The sequence below is a fragment of the Acanthochromis polyacanthus genome, chromosome 11 (assembly GCF_021347895.1).
Source record: "Acanthochromis polyacanthus isolate Apoly-LR-REF ecotype Palm Island chromosome 11, KAUST_Apoly_ChrSc, whole genome shotgun sequence".
Lineage (NCBI taxonomy): Eukaryota > Metazoa > Chordata > Actinopteri > Pomacentridae > Acanthochromis > Acanthochromis polyacanthus.
The window spans coordinates 34,214,925-34,231,218 of record NC_067123.1 but is presented as its reverse complement, the minus strand read 5'-3'; the positions used below and the strand labels follow the sequence as shown (position 1 = coordinate 34,231,218).

At 38.5% G+C, this 16,294-nt stretch overlaps 3 protein-coding genes across 4 annotated transcripts; 2 read left to right on the top strand and 1 right to left on the bottom strand.

The window, feature by feature from the left end:
* Nucleotides 1-6: 6 nt before the first annotated feature.
* Nucleotides 7-1,641, bottom strand: polr2k (RNA polymerase II, I and III subunit K). Its single transcript, XM_022211645.2, has 4 exons — nucleotides 1,530-1,641; nucleotides 1,246-1,313; nucleotides 384-476; nucleotides 7-116 (listed from the first exon to the last, which is right to left on the bottom strand). The coding sequence occupies exons 2-4, from the start codon at nucleotides 1,304-1,306 to the stop codon at nucleotides 94-96; spliced, it is 177 nt and encodes a 58-aa protein (XP_022067337.1). The 5' UTR covers nucleotides 1,307-1,313; nucleotides 1,530-1,641; the 3' UTR covers nucleotides 7-93.
* Nucleotides 1,642-1,832: 191 nt separating this feature from the next.
* Nucleotides 1,833-9,590, top strand: stk3 (serine/threonine kinase 3 (STE20 homolog, yeast)). The gene is made up of 11 exons (XM_022211394.2): nucleotides 1,833-2,014; nucleotides 3,116-3,196; nucleotides 3,330-3,458; nucleotides 3,682-3,796; nucleotides 4,181-4,345; nucleotides 4,622-4,789; nucleotides 4,959-5,096; nucleotides 5,747-5,872; nucleotides 5,960-6,161; nucleotides 6,527-6,720; nucleotides 6,899-9,590. The coding sequence occupies exons 1-11, from the start codon at nucleotides 1,992-1,994 to the stop codon at nucleotides 7,055-7,057; spliced, it is 1,500 nt and encodes a 499-aa protein (XP_022067086.1). The 5' UTR covers nucleotides 1,833-1,991; the 3' UTR covers nucleotides 7,058-9,590.
* A 308-nt stretch (nucleotides 9,591-9,898) lies between these two features.
* On the top strand, nucleotides 9,899-16,219 carry rida (reactive intermediate imine deaminase A homolog). 2 transcript variants are annotated; one of them, XM_022211278.2, is made up of 6 exons: nucleotides 9,899-10,053; nucleotides 11,987-12,089; nucleotides 12,970-13,024; nucleotides 13,131-13,199; nucleotides 15,581-15,636; nucleotides 15,866-16,219. In XM_022211278.2, exons 1-6 carry the CDS (start codon nucleotides 9,989-9,991, stop codon nucleotides 15,920-15,922), a joined length of 405 nt encoding a protein of 134 aa, XP_022066970.1. In that variant the 5' UTR covers nucleotides 9,899-9,988; the 3' UTR covers nucleotides 15,923-16,219. The 2 variants fall into 2 exon arrangements, with proteins under 2 accessions (XP_022066970.1, XP_022066894.1); XM_022211202.2 differs by lacking the exon at nucleotides 9,899-10,053 and adding an exon at nucleotides 10,200-10,368.
* The last annotated feature ends 75 nt before the right edge of the window (nucleotides 16,220-16,294 follow it).

Below are 16,294 nucleotides of genomic sequence, written 5' to 3'. Positions count from 1 at the left end.
CTGAAGTCAGGGCTCAAAGTCGATTTATTTACACGATCAAATGCAAGAAAAAAACAGTAAACAAAATACTTGAAACTGCTGCTTTCCTCTTCTTCATCGGGCATCAAAAACAACCACTGAAGTCCAAGAGTCAAGGAATTGTACTGACACTGTAGAATCAAATTCACACATTTGATTTAGATTAAAAAGTCATCATATATTAGTTGATTCTAAAAAATATTGATGGCTGCAGTGTTTCGTATAAACTAATTCCAGCTAGTACTAGTATTAATGGCAGTAACTACTGGGAGAAATAAAACTAGTGCTCACTTCTATATACAACTAAAATTCAGTAAGTTTGAATACATCCCCTCCCCTGCGCACACACACAGATAAAAGGATACATCTCTTTGTTCTCTTCTTGTACATGATCCTGTACCCGCATTCTCTGCATCTGATGGGATCACGGGCCTTAATTTCATTTTCAGTGTGACATTCTGCAAGGAAAGAAAGAAACTATGGTGTTATATACGGTACATCAAATGTGGTCTGAGCACTAGTGCATGCAAGTCACAATGATAAAACTTCATTTGCTGTTTAAACAGTAGGCTCAAAAATCAGTTACTAACCTCAGGAATTTACAATTTTTCATAGTTAAGGACTAACAATGGCTTAAAAAATAGCAACATTTTGGTAGTGGTGAAAGTAACCACACACATTTACTGTACAATAGCACAGTATATTAATTAGTTAGAATCGGCTCCACTTTGGCTCTAACTACAATATAAGTAGGGATGAACAATTAATTATCACAATTTAAAATAACGCAATTAGCCAATCGCAAAGGATGCACTTTAGAATAGACACGGTGTGTTGCTATTACATCATAAGACCATTGCTGTCTTCATTTTTAGGTATTCTGAGAAGACTGAACACTTCAATCGTTTAAGTTGCTCTATGATCAATGTGTACTATGTTTTACACACAAAAGCTTACCTATAAGGTTAAGTACTAACTACAGAGTTAGGTAAAGTATTTGTACTTAGTCAGTAGAGGCTCTGAATACATCCTTCACTACTGTATCGTGGACATTTGCTGCTGAATCAGCTCTACTAAAATTATATTTTTTCTATAGTCTAAATCAAGAGAAACACTCCAAAAAGAAGTAGTTGCTCAGCAGTGACAGTACATAAGAAAGAGTGCATTACAGCATCGTTAGCATTAGTAATAGCTGTACTCCAAACACAAGCAACAGCAGCAATATACCTCCACAAATGTAGATCATAGGCTGTTGTTTGGGTGGCTGTAGGTCTTTCTGTGCGTCCATTTTGATCCTATAAAACAAACAAGACAATATTAACATCATCACATCTGTGTCCCTACAGCATGCTAACAGAAACAGCATGGTGCTACCGCCATAGTTTGTGTAGGAAAAAAACACAACCAGGCCGTATATTGACCAACAAATGTCCTTAGGGAATCGTTAAACGCAGTGTAATACAGTAAATATGAACTACAGAAAAGTAAAAACCAACAAGAGGGTATCTTACCGTTTAACACGTTAACTGTTAGCTGTTTACCTCTCTTTTCATATTCCACAAGGCTTCCGGTGTGCACATGCGCAGAACCTTCGCCACCTCAAAGCAAAATGGTTTCTGATAGGTCAGAAGAAAGTCTGTCTTTTTGTGAGATAATTAGAAAACTGTAAGTATCGGAGGCAAAATTTTAACTAAGAGTAATTATTTGACTATTTTAGACAGCTATTTATGGTTTACAGGTTAAAAAAATATTTTATTTGTGCTTTTTTGACTTCGCACTCCATCCCAACAGAGAGCGCTGTGGTGAAGTTGTAACCTCGAACTGTCCATCATCTGACGAGCACTCAGCTGGCCCTGTACTAGTTTTTGACAACAACGAGTCTGTTGACAATGTTCACATCTTGACTATTGGTTCTTTAAACTGCCACAAGTCACTCCTACTCTGTTGTCTTTTTATTTTTGAAGCTGTACATCATGGAAACGTCTGCGCCCAAAAGGTTTGTACATCCACTTGCTTTAAAAGCTGCCTGTAAGCTATTTACTTGTTAGCTGAAAAGCTAACGTAGGCGGTAGCTGTCGCCTAGCTAGCCGATGCTAAGCTAGCTCAGTTAGCTTTTCCAGTCTTCTCTCAAACTTTCCACTCTGTTTAACGGTTTTAAATATCTGTCTTGAACTACGAACTTCGCGTCGAAACGTGGACGTTTCTGGTGTGTCTCGTTATGATTATCTGTCCCTAATAACGTTGTTGAAGCCTATTATTAAGAATTTCATCCCACGTTTTTATTTAGGCACGTAGTTAAAATTAATGAATCGCGTGAACTGAAGCAATCTCCCACCTTACTAAAAGATGAACGAGTCTCTGTGATACCGTTTAGTTAGAGGCTCTCGACCCATGTGTTCACTGATTGTCTTTCTAAACTAACACAACCGGGGTTGAATTTACTTAAGACCATTTTCAACCAGAAAGGGAGATGGGAGATATGTCATAATAACACGAGAGGTTACACGTGTGTTAAGGCTGCTGTACAGCTACGTTGAAATTAAACGCTTGTATTTATCCATTATTTCCTTGAGTAACCATTTAATCGATAGAAATGCTTAAAATGTTATGAACTGCTTATTTAATCGCTTGCTTTGTTTACTCAACATTCAGAACTCAAATATGTTCACTTTGTGTTCAATTTATATTCAAATACTTAATGTTTTTGTTGAGTAGTACTGATCAAACCTACCAATACTTTTGCTAGTAATACGATTTTTGCCAAACTGATGTATGATAAGAATTATGTTACAAATCAAATTATTTATTTCTGCTTGTTCTCTTTGATATTACTGATTTGTTTTCTGTGACATTGTCAAACTAATTTGTGATGTGGGAGGGCAGCTGTACTCGCACCCAAAATACTTTGAGCCACCAACAAACAACAATGTTCTGGCTCAGAATCAAGGAATACTAAAATCCCTTCCAATAGTTTGTTTTAAATTAATAGATGCGTTGTGTTCCAGTGTCACTCATTTTCTGTTTTGCTTTCACTACTTGTTTTCTGTTACACTAATGTATAAAGTGAGATTCCAGTGAATGTGTCTAATTTTTACAGTAAGCTGAAAAAGCTGAGTGAAGACAGTTTGACCAAACAACCGGAGGAAGTGTTTGATGTTCTCGAGAAACTCGGCGAAGGGTAAGAGGTTCCCGTCTTTATAAAGATTTCCACCGCTTGTGTAACACATCACATTGTGGCTACAGTCAGTGGTAAAAATGCAACTTGGATGTTTTGTCCAGACTTTAACTTTGGTTTGTGTGTTTATTTTTAGTTCCTATGGCAGCGTATTTAAAGCCATCCATAAAGAGTCGGGCCAGGTGGTGGCCATCAAGCAGGTTCCTGTGGAGTCAGATTTGCAGGAAATCATCAAGGAGATTTCCATCATGCAGCAGTGTGACAGGTGGGACAGTGGAGCTTCATATCTGCAACACAGATTAGATTAAAATGTCAGTCTTGCCCCCATTGAGTTAATTTTGTTATTAGACTTTACAGCAAAGATACTCGTAGCTCCTTTAGCGTGTAAAGCTGTCTGATGTCTTGGTCTATGGGCAGTTTTCTCACTTCTGCTCTTTCCGTTTGAAGTGAAACTTTTGATAGCCACTCAGTTCTGCATTTCCTCTCAGCCCTTACGTAGTGAAATACTATGGCAGCTACTTCAAGAACACAGACCTCTGGATCGTCATGGAGTACTGTGGAGCGGGTTCTGTCTCTGACATCATCAGATTGCGCAACAAGACGGTGGGTGTTTATACAGAGTTACAGCTGTTTGTGTGTGTGTGTGTGAGAGAGAGAGAAAATACTAAAATGTTAGGGGTTCAGGGAAAAGCTCATATTATTGATCTGTTAATGAGCATATTGACATAAACAAGACATTACTTTTTGTATCTGTGATGGTCTTAAAACCTTGTGCCTGTCCTGGTTTTAATGTAGTTAAACACCATTTAATAATAACTGTATTATTACTCATTTAGCCATTGTGCACATAATAACTAAGCTGTTGACATGTTGCTGAAAGATATTATTTAATATTTAACAATGCACAATTAGCTGTGTTGCAGAGAGGAAAAAATACATTTTAAAATACATTTTAATTTGTTTCTCTGTTTTTCCTTCCCGCCTCAGCTGACAGAAGATGAAATTGCCACCATCCTTAAGTCAACACTGAAGGGTCTTGAATACCTTCACTTCATGAGGAAGATCCATCGAGACATCAAGGCAGGAAACATCCTTCTCAACACTGAGGGTCACGCCAAACTGGCAGACTTCGGAGTTGCTGGACAACTAACGGTGAAACTATAACAGATGCTAACAGCAGTGAATTAAAAGAGGAGGAAGCTGAAATGGTGGCTGTTAATATTGTGTTATTTCTATTATTAAATGTGTTTTTGTGCTACAAACAAGTTTTACCTTGATTCAGTCATGTTAGAAACGGTGGAAGTGAAAGTCTGAGTGCCAAACTTCCACTTGAAACGCATAATCTTTCACTAATTTTGTGGATCCATAGGAAATGCTTTTAATAAGTAATCTACATGATGGTAATAGTTTATACTTTTATATTTGAAGGACACCATGGCTAAGAGGAACACTGTGATCGGTACTCCATTCTGGATGGCTCCAGAGGTGATCCAGGAGATCGGCTACAACTGTGTAGCTGACATCTGGTCCCTGGGCATCACATCCATCGAGATGGCAGAGGGCAAACCTCCATACGCCGACATCCATCCTATGAGAGTGAGTCTTAACATGTTTTTTGGTAAAACTGGTGCTTGAAAGCAGTGGTTTGCTATTAGCAGGAACTGGTGTGACGTTAGGATGTGAAGTAGCTAAATGACATAAATCTGGCACTTTTTTCTGTTTGTTGATACACTTTGCTCTCTGCTAACTCACTGTATTCCTACAGGCCATTTTTATGATCCCCACCAACCCTCCTCCAACGTTCAGAAAGCCGGAGCTCTGGTCAGACGAATTCACAGACTTTGTTAAGAAATGTTTGGTCAAGAACCCAGAGCAGAGAGCAACCGCCACACAACTGCTACAGGTTGGAAGAATGAGACAGAAGAACACACTCTCACATAAACCAGTACAGATGTAACATTCATAGAACTCTTCAGAAACACAAAATGGCTAGCTTCAGTGATCTGTTAAAGCGATAAACGTCACTTTTACATTAGAGTTCCATCTTTCAAATAAACCTATGACAGTCACAGAAAAATCCTCCAGTATACATAGGTACAATGCATGAGGTTGGAGTTTTCTTACTACAACATAACTGACGAACACAAGTGTGTTTCAGAGGAACTTTTTTCTTGTGTTTTTGATGCTCAGGGCTTTTCTCCAAACAAACAAGTGGAATCAGAGTGTCACTTTTAGAACATCACTTCCTAGACTGCTGTGTTGGCTACTAGTATATGGAACAACATCCTACATAAACACATTGTAATATTGTGCATGCCTATCCAGTAATACGAGTAAACGTAGTTAAGAGATGCATAAATGTTAGTAGGGGTTTAAGAGGACCACGACTGGGGTGCACTTCAGACATGAAGAAAACATGATTGGTTGCCGTCCAATTAATAGAAAAGTGTTCATGTCTGAGTGAGATAACTTTTGGTGCTCTTGTTAAAATCAATGTTGGTATGTAAAATATAGAACACACAACATTGTATTTTTGCTCTTGTGAATGTCCAGCACCCATTCATCAGCCAGGCCAAACCAGTTACCATCCTCAGAGACCTGATAACTGAAGCCATGGAGATGAAAGCCAAGAGGCAGCAGGAGCAGCAGAGAGAGCTGGAGGAGGAGGACGACAACTCTGTACGTATGCTGAGATATGGACAGTAAAAGTCTGGTAAAAGAATCCAGGATGTTAAGCTGGATGTCTGATTATGTTGTGTCATGCAGGAGGAAGAGACCGAGGTGGATTCTCACACCATGGTGAAGTCGGGCTCAGAGGGCGCCGGGACAATGCGGGCCACCAGCACGATGAGCGACGGGGCTCAGACTATGATCGAACACGGCAGCACCATGCTTGAGTCAGATCTGGGCACTATGGTTATCAACAGTGATGATGAAGAAGAGGAGGAAGACCAGGGATCAATGAGACGTGAGACTTTTTGTACACGGTTACTCTACAACTACTTCAGTGGACAGACGGCTAAGTTACATGTGATTCAGATGCAACAACATTTTTAAGTGATAATAAGTTTTGCCATTGGTTGTTGGTGGTTAGTAATATTATTCACTCACACAAATCATACAAGGGCAAGAAAAAACTCTGGGATGTCCCTTTAAAACATTTGTAAAATGATCTGAAGTGGCAAAGAGATTATCTTCTCAGTAGTAGTATTTTTTTATAAAGCAAGGAATTATGTAGGATTTTTTTTTGCTTTGCTTAATACCCGAAAATGTATTAAATACAAATACTTGAGTGTTTCCCATTAAAGCAAACTAGAGCCTCTTCCTCCACAGGGCACGCCACCCCACAGCAGCCGATACGTCCGTCCTTCATGGATTACTTTGACAAGCAGGACTCCAACAAAGCGGCCCAGCAGCAGGAGAACTACAACCACAACCAGCCACAGGAGCAGCCCGGCTACCACATCCAGTCCAAGAACGTCTTCCCTGACAACTGGAAGGTGCCTCAGGACGGAGACTTTGACTTTGTGAGTGTTTTCCTCGAGTCAGTGACTGTATCGCTGTAATGATTGCTGGTATTCATTGTAGTGTACTCTGAGTTGACTCCACACCAGTGCTCAGTGGTGAAAAATGGCAAAACAGAAGTGGTTTTATCAACAAGACACTAAATGTGACTCATCTTTTTCCAATTGTTTCTGTTTGCAGCTGAAGAACCTGGACTTTGAGGAGCTGCAGCTGCGCTTGACTGCCTTAGACCCCATGATGGAGCGTGAGATCGAGGAGCTCAGGCAGCGCTACACCGCCAAAAGGCAGCCCATCCTGGATGCAATGGATGCCAAGAAGAGACGACAACAGAACTTCTGAGAGCTCCTCCTTGTCGCCTTCTCCCCTGCTGTGGATTTCCCAAAGTCACCATCACCACAAAGCTTAACTCCCAGTGACTCAGGGGAACTAAGACGACCTTGTTGCTCTTATCGGACGCCCTCTGCTGTGCTGACTAACTGCCAGCAGGCCTTGAATGAAGATAGATGCTTCCCCTCCTGGGTGACATTCATTTGACTCCTGGAATATCCTCTGCACATGTTAAATTTTCCTCTACAGTTCCCTCAAATTTATTTTCCCATGAGCAATGCCCGAAAGGAGAACCAAGCCATGGCATCTGAAAATATCTGAAGAATTTCCTCTTTTCTCAATGAAAGCCTGTCTTGTCATGCAGAGAACACTCAGGAACCAGCATCAGTGCATAAGGAAGCCTATCCACCAGCAGCAGCAGCAGCAGCAGTTCCAGCAGAGGGGCCAATAATGCCGTCTTTTTTCCTCAGACTTTTACTTTCTGTGTAAATATAATATAGAGCCTAGTTTGGAAATACCTGCAACAAAGCTGTGGAGGTTCGTCCATGACCAAAGACAATCGAGATGACGTTGACGATGAAGTTGAGAATGCCTTAAAATATTTGAAACCGTGTTTTCAAAATAAGCAATGTAAAAAACAAAACAAAAAAAAAAAAAACAGCCAAGTCATCGGAGCGTTACATCCATTTCATCACGTGGAGACGGGTTGGATTGTAGATTGTGGAAAGATAAAATGTTTGTCGGAATGGAAAGAAATCACGTGGTTGGTGAAGAACGGTTCGTGCATGTTTTCAATCATTTGTGGACCAGGAAATTCTAAAATGATCTCATCAGTCTTTATTATCGTTTTTTGTTTAATTTTGCCATTTTCAAGTACTGTGTTCTAGGCTTCATTAAACATCCATCACAGACTTCATGCATCTTAGTGCCTCATAACACACTGATCCCAGTTCTACGTCGTTCTGAGCACACTCACTCTGTGCTCTGCATGTTTTTAAATTCAGAGATGGCACAGAAATTCATTCCCAAGTGTAAAGAAAGACTTCCTAAATACTGTATGATTTCATCCTTTGAAGCCCTATTCTCTATTTTCTTTCATCGTCCCTCTTTATGACTGATTGACTTTCGCCTCCAGTGACCCAGCTTCAACTCTTTTATAAACCGTTTTATTGCAGGAGATTAAAATGAAGCTGAGATAAGAAAAATTAAAGTGACCGACTGAAATACTGCAGACGAGAGCCGCTGCATCAGCCACACGTTTAACTTCAGAGTTTCAGAGTTTATTTGTCGTTGCATTAAAGTTTCTCTTGCAGCTTGTATGTGCGCATTAGCAGCTATGAGTGCGAATGCTTTCTATTTCCTGACATTTAGAGGCGATTAGTGAAGAAATGAAAACTTGCTGTGCTCATTTATAAAATCTAATAAATTAAGAAAGTGTAGCTGAGAACCACGGTTTTCGTTATTAATTGCTAAATTCAAGGAACCTTTATATTTTGCTTCATGTTCATCCTAAAAAAAATGACTTTTTTCTGGATTTTCTCCACTCTGAGATATCAAATGGTTAATTGAAAACCCCTCTACTTGCAATCTATTAGTCTATTTGTCCTCTTTATAACAGAGGCTGTTCGGGCTTTAATTGTGCTTTTTGTGTTGATGAAGGACATTTTGATTTCCTTTTCTTTTTTTGCGGTAATGACGACGTTTTGAATGAATTCATCCTGTCTTAAACTCGTGTCTGCAGGTCGCTGTTACATATGAATGTGGCTCGTTCTTACTGCACATTAGGTGATATTTGAACATTACGGTGATAATTAGAAGACCTGCTGTTACACTATCTCACTGTCTTACCTGATGGACAGAAAATTGGCTCCCATTTTTGGACACAAATACAAATTTCAATCATGATGATGTCAGCTTTTGAATGATCATTACTGTCTGTTTTCTTATATCTTCTTCTATGTTTCGACCATTAACATGTTGACTTTCATTCCTAGATTAAGTCTGTACCTCATCGACAACTTAAAAACAAGCATTCACACTTTATTTATTGAACTTTTTCTTTTGGTGACACTGGTTTAAATATGGTAGCTGATTTGGCTGTTAATATTTTTGCCCTCGGTCATATCAATGTGTCTTGATTTCTCTTTGTGTCTCTTAGACTATGCATGTTTAAAATTCAGTTTGCTATGTAGTGGAATGCTATTGTATTAACTGCACAGGAAAGAGTACTGTTCATATGGAAGATGGATTATTTTTAATTTAGCTTTTAAATATTCGCTCTGCACAATAAAAACACATTTTAAAAAAAAGTCAAATTTGTAATCTGAAATAGTTCAGGATCATGTACAGTTATCGGAAATCATGTTTTATTGTTTGTCTTCATTTCTTTTATGTTATTTCCACATTATAAAGACTTGAGGGTGTAGAGTGGAATGTAAGCATTTATGTTTGAACCACTTAATTTATTATGTTTTGTTTGTAATACTTTATAAAGTTTTGAAAAATGTGCAAGAAATAATAAAAGTTACTTATAGTTAACCAGAAATGCGGTTTACGAGCTCATTTTATTTCCAGTAATGAATATATTTATTTAATCTTATTGCTTTTCTATTGGTAACTGCATTTGCTTTTTTTTTAACCTGAACAATATCTGGCACAATAACCTCTTTCAGCATTAATAAAGTTCAATCTTATCTCATTTTTATCTAATCTTAAAAACGGAGACTCGAACCTCTAACCAGCAAACACCTGTTGTACCGTAACTCTCACACTAGTAGTGCAACTCGTCTTTTTCTTCCATTCTTTCTCGGCTATCGAACTACCTGCTGTGCTTGTTAACGGTGTATTACGGTCGATTTTTACGGCAATAAATATTCGGGTTTTCCCACAACTTGTTTCACGACCATTCACAGCTTCTCTGCGGTGTGAGCAAGTGTAGAAAACATGTCTGCGCTCAACAGAAAAATCGTCAACACCACATCAGCCCCGGGGGCCATCGGTCCATACAGGTAAGACGACTTTAATTACAAACATTTATCATGTTTTTACAGCAACACGTGGGCTGTAGGAGCTTAAACGTTTGAGTGGATGACAGGGACAGCGCGAATATTTGACCAGGGGCGGGTCTTACCGTTCAATGAACTCACCTGTTTCACTTGACCTTTAAAAAAGTGCAAAAGTTTAACTTTCAGCAGAGCAGAGAAAAAGCTACAGAGTAGAAACCTCCTGAAACACTGTTTGTGGATAGTACACGCTGAAATGGCAACTGTTCGTCGACAGTTCCCTTACACACCTAAAGCCCCTGTCAGACAGGGAATATACAGGTAAGGATTCATGTTCTGGGGAATGTAGTGTTTGGATTTCCTGGTCTTCAAAAGAAGTCAGAAGAAAATTGCTTAATTTTTTACACTAACTTGATTTTTTTTTTCAACGAGTCAGTTTTAAATCATGATTTAATCTCATAAATGCAGTTTTTGTTCTTAATTCAGCCAGCATTTGCACAAACTGAGGGGTGTTTCTGTTCTGACCAATTGACAGCCGGTGGGTGGAGTTAGTTTATGAATGGACTGAACTGGTTTGTATCAAAAGAGGCACTGAGGCCTTTCACCTTTTCTTTCATTGTGAGGAGAACAGCCACAGCAGTGTGCAGCCGGCGATAACGGCCCCATTTTATTATTAGATCATTAAATGCAGCTATCAGAATCATGATTAATGTCATTATCAGACTTAAGTATTCATTGCCAAAACCTGAGAGCCTTTTTTTATGGTCACATTTGCAGTAATACATTAACATCAAAGTCTAAATGCAGCACAGAGGAGGAGGCTGTCAAAAATTAATTAACTTATGCAAAAAGGGTGCTGGGTGCTGAACAATGTGGTAGGGTTAACGTGTGTTTGATGCATATGAGTCTTTACTGTTCAACAGAAGTGAGCACACTGCTGCGCAATATCACCTCCCAATAACTGGATTATTTCTAAGCTGGCAAGCAAATGATTTGCCTTTATTACCAATCAAAAACAAATGCTTTCAAAAGACTAACATCCTCCAAAGTAAGGTCAGCTTTATTTGTATAGCACATTTCATACACGAGGGCAACTCAAAGTGCTTTACATTAAAACGTTAAAAGCCTTGGAACCATTCAGACAAACGCAGAAGAGCACAGTTAAAATGACAAATATAATAAAACATAGAAAAGAAAAGGAAAATTAGAAATGTGTTCAAAAATAAAATTGCCAATTTGCATTTAAAATAAGCTGTAACAGGAAAGCAATGGCAAACAGGAAAATCTTTGGCTTTCAACTAGAAACTCACTGACCCCAAAGTGATTACACCTATCGCCATTAAAACAGATTAATTTGTAACTAGTCTAACAAATAAAATGAGCTGTGAATAGCAGAACTTTCTCAGATTAGGCGTGTCTGTCTGCATCATGGCTCCACACACGAAAAAATCTGATTGTGAGACTTCATAAATGCAGAAAAATAACACAGGAGCATCGATAACCAAATAAAAGTCAGTGGAAACCCAATAACAGCAGGAATCAGGACATATAGAACAAGTCGTAGTACCACTAATCAGAGCTGCAGTGTCCATTCTGATAAAAACAGACGGGCAGGTGCTTCAGACTTGTTATAACTAAGATAGTGTGAAGGACAAGACATAAATCTGCCTTTAAGGATGATGTCCAAGAAAAAATAACAACCTTGCTTGCTCTTTAGCACAATGATGCAAGATTAACTTGGGAGTACAGAGAACATATTCTTTGGTCAGATGAGACCAAGATAATTTGTTTGACTCTGAAAGAAGCCAGCAGTGATCCTGACAGTGAAGCACAGAGGTAACAGTGTGATGATATGAGGCTGCGTGAGTGCAAACTGTGTTGGAGAGATGATGACTCAGATTAGGTGTGATCAGTGTGTATATCTGTGTGTGGTCCTCAGCCAGGCGGTGGTTGTGGACAGAACCATGTACATCTCCGGTCAGCTGGGGTTTGACGTGGCCTCTGGGCAGCTGGTAGATGGAGTTCAGGCTCAGGCCAAACAGGTGAGACCTTATGATGATCTCTTACATTTCTACACAGCTGACAGCATCTGACGTCTGCCGGTCACTTCTGTAAGTTATTTCAGAAGAAGAAATTTAAATATTGCAAAAGCAAGAGATGCTGCATCCAACAATGATTTTTTAAAAATAATATAGTAATATGCATATTTAATTAAAAACTACAATTCAGTATAGTTTTTCTTCTATATTTGGATTTATATATTTTGTTATTATTATTATTATCATTATTATTATTATTTATCTGTTTGTTTTATTATTTTGCTATTTTTTCTATATTTCGGTTTAATTCTATATATATTCTTATTTCATTTATTGCTATTTTTCAATACTTGTTATATATTTTTCTTTTTTTGCTCATTTTCTTCTATATTTGGGTTTAATTGTATATATATTTTTATTTTACTTATTGCTATTTTTTTCAATACTTGTTATATTTTTTTATTTTTTCTCATTTCTTCTATATTTGGGTTTCTATATAATTATTTTCTTTTTTAATTTTGTATTTTTTTTAGTTTAATTTTATTTTTTGCTATTTCTTTTCTATATTTGGGTCTTACAGGGTTAAGAACCATTTAAATATTCCAGTATTGTAAATTATTGTGGCAGTGCAGTATTACATGCTTTATATTTTTTTAATGCCCCTGATAACTTTCAACTTAGTTTAATAGAAATTAAATGAAAAGCTCCTGGGATTATTAGAGGACACTAAAGACAACCATTAAAACTAATTTCAGCCAGAGGGCTCGGTGACTTCAAAATAAAGCTAATAACCAAAATTATTGCCCAGGCTTCATCTAACTGGCTGTTAATCCGGATGTAAAAGGTGAGATCATGTATTTATTGACTGTTGTTCACCTCTTAGGCTCTCATCAATATGGGGGAGATCCTTAAAGCCGCCGGTTGCAGCTACAGCAACGGTGAGATCTCACTGCTCTCAGGATGTTCAGTGACTCAGCTTTTCTTTAATCTCTCACCTGTTTTTAATAAACAACCACAGACTCTCAGTAAACTGTCTCCTTTCAGTGGTGAAGACTACGGTGCTGCTCGCAGACATAAACGACTTCAACAGCGTTAATGACGTCTACAAGACTTGTAAGACACTATTTTCAATTTACAATGCTTGCTAAAGTATAATCTTGATGATACTTAATATTTGTTTGCCATTAAAATAACTTAACCTCACTATTACTTAGTGCCTGTGTAGTCTGGTGTCTTTCCAAAAGCCGTGAAAAGACACCAGTGAGATTGTGTATTCTGTTTTATACACCTGTTTTAACAAATTGATTTATAAAGGATTTTTTTGCCAGCTTTCAAAAATATGACAACTGAACTTATGTCTGATGGTCTGATGCAGAATAGTTACAAAGTTTTGTTTATTCTATCTTATTATTGGATTTTCCAGCATTCACAACAACATCAATGCATTACTTTTTCATGCCTAAAACATGCCAGATTAATTTGCTGCCACAATGGAGCAGATCCTAAAATTATAATTAAAACTTCCTGAATATATAAAACAGCCACACGGGGGCAGCTTTTAACAAACGTTGTCAGAGCTGCAGTCAGATTGAGGCCACTTTACACAGGGAGTCAGGAGGAGGCTCTCTATAAAGAAGAGGATTCCCTCTCTCATGTTATCAAGGGTGTTTCCTGCTGAGATATAATTAAAACAAGGCACTTACTGTCAAGCTGTGTTATGAGGAGTGAGGAAGGAAAACAAAGACAACAAGTTTCTCTGTCAGGGGATCAGCTGAGTTTAAATATCTTAAATTGTCTTTATTGGTGTTCACTGTGCAACCACAATAAAGTTTAGACCTTTACTGTGTTTAAAAAAACACTTACAACTTGATTTATTATCTTGTATTGGGGCTGTTAAGTATTATTAAAATATTGCCAAGATCATGAAAGCTTGCAATTTTTTAAGAAATGAAGCATTGTGGTTCTACAGAGATGCATAAGCCTCTGTAAATGAACATGATTTTTTTGGCTTAGACTGTATCAAAAATCATGATTTTTGTGTATTGAAAAGGTCGATTTCCACTAAAATTGTGACTCATATCACAAATTCTATCAAATTAATCACAATGTGGGCACCTACACAGCTCAGCTGGCTGAGTGGACGATGCAGCGGCCTGGTTTGATTCCAGCTCACGGCCCTTTGCTGCAGGTTTTACTCCCATTCACTTTCCTGTCAGGTCAAAAATGGCAAAAACATTTTTTTTTTCAAAATTAATCACAATGGGACATAGTTCTATGTCTGTCTGTCTAATCAATCAATCATATACGTGTACCTAATCTTAGATAAAATCCTCTGCTGAGTCTATTAATGGGTTTCAGTAAAAGGCTGCAACAGTCTGTAGTTCTTCCATACTCCATACCTGTGGTCATGAGGAGATTGGCTGCCTCCTGTTTCACTGGCATCCCTCAGAAAGCGCCTGCTGACAGGTCTTCCAGTCAGCTGACAGACAGACTCACTCAGCTCCTCCTCTGCTCTATGAATGCAGCCTCCTGACTCCATCTGGGCATTTCCTCCTGGATCACAACAGTCAGGTGTAATAGAAGCTGCAGCGTCCACTGAGCTGTAAACGGACACCGCTGTGCAGGTGCACAGATGTAACCCAACCTCTCCCAGCAGGCCTTGCAGCGCGGCCCACTGGACTCGGACACAAGTCTGAGCTTAGGCCTCCTGATGCTACTCGGCCCCAGACGGGGGCTGGGAACTTTCCCTGACCCTGAATAGAGGATGGAGAGGACATGCGTTTTGGACTTAGATGCTCACTGTGAAGGAAGTTTCAACTTATGGTCAAATTATTTTTGTCTGCTGAAAAATATTCATGACCTAGTGTTAGCATTTAGCATGTAGATGCATTTCAACACCTGTAAATGGTTAATAACACACTGCATTCCAGTGATAAACAGATATATGACCATTATATCTCCTCCTGTGGACACCCAAGAGTGAAACTGGTGTTTAAACAAACGATGAATGACAATATAATACAAATCAGTTGTAACATATAGGAGAAGTTGACGAAGATCATACATTATACTGTATTTTACAACATTTATGCCTTTATAAATGGTCACTATGGTAATTAAAGGTATAGTGTCACTCTACTTTTTAATCAGGTGTAATGGTAAAGGCTTATAAGTTGTAACTGCTGGCTTTATTAATGTTGAAATGTTGTTTCAAAGTCATCAGTAAGGATACACGTTGTGAAAGAAGTCTGTTCAGCTGTCCTAAACTGTTTATATACATTGACAAATTGCATTTTTCATACACTGGCAACAACTTTAATGTTATTTTACTTGTCTATCATAACAAATTTGTAAATGTAATATGAAATCCCCATATATATGTATTTTATACACTGTTTTAATGTACTAGAAACTGAAGTGACTCACTGAAAGAGCCACTTATTAAATGAATAGATTGTTATAATGTAAATATAATAAAAATGTTTTCTCTTCAGTTTTCAGCAGTAACTTTCCTGCCAGAGCTGCCTATCAGGTTGCTGCTCTCCCCAGAGTAAGTACCTCAGTTTAGAGCTGCAGTACTCTGATGTGTAGCGTAGCCGGGTGCCTGCTCACTCATCCGTGCCATGCGTTTTCCATAGACCACATGCAGCTGTTTTCACTGCTATATCTATAAGTAGCCAGTGAAAGTCAGTGCAGTGTCCTCAGTGCGTGTTTGTTTTTGGATGATGTTACATAGTGTTTTTTCTTCCCCATGTCGATAATACTTCCCTCTTTTTCAGGGTGGACGGGTGGAAATCGAGGCGGTCGCTGTTCTCGGTCCTCTCTCTGACTCCTGACTAGCAGGCCGCAACACAAACAAGTTGTAGCTTCACCGTCGAGTCTCCAGATGACACATGAAAGGCCAAATTAGGATCTTGTTAACTCTCACTGTGGCTAGTTGACTGTACTGGTGAACTGGAAACCTTTAGATTTACCCTCCACAACAGAACAGCGATTAATGGTTTGTGGCTGAATGTAATTTCACTCCTGGTAAATGGTACACGAAGCACAATGTAATGATGAACTGCATCTCAATGCCTTTTTTTGGTTTGATTACTCACCTTCTGACAATAAAAGCACCAACAAAACAAAAATAGTGTAAAACTTGAGTGTTTTTTTCACCTTAAGGTGCCACATTTCTGGTAAATCCTGAGTTATCAAAGACAAGA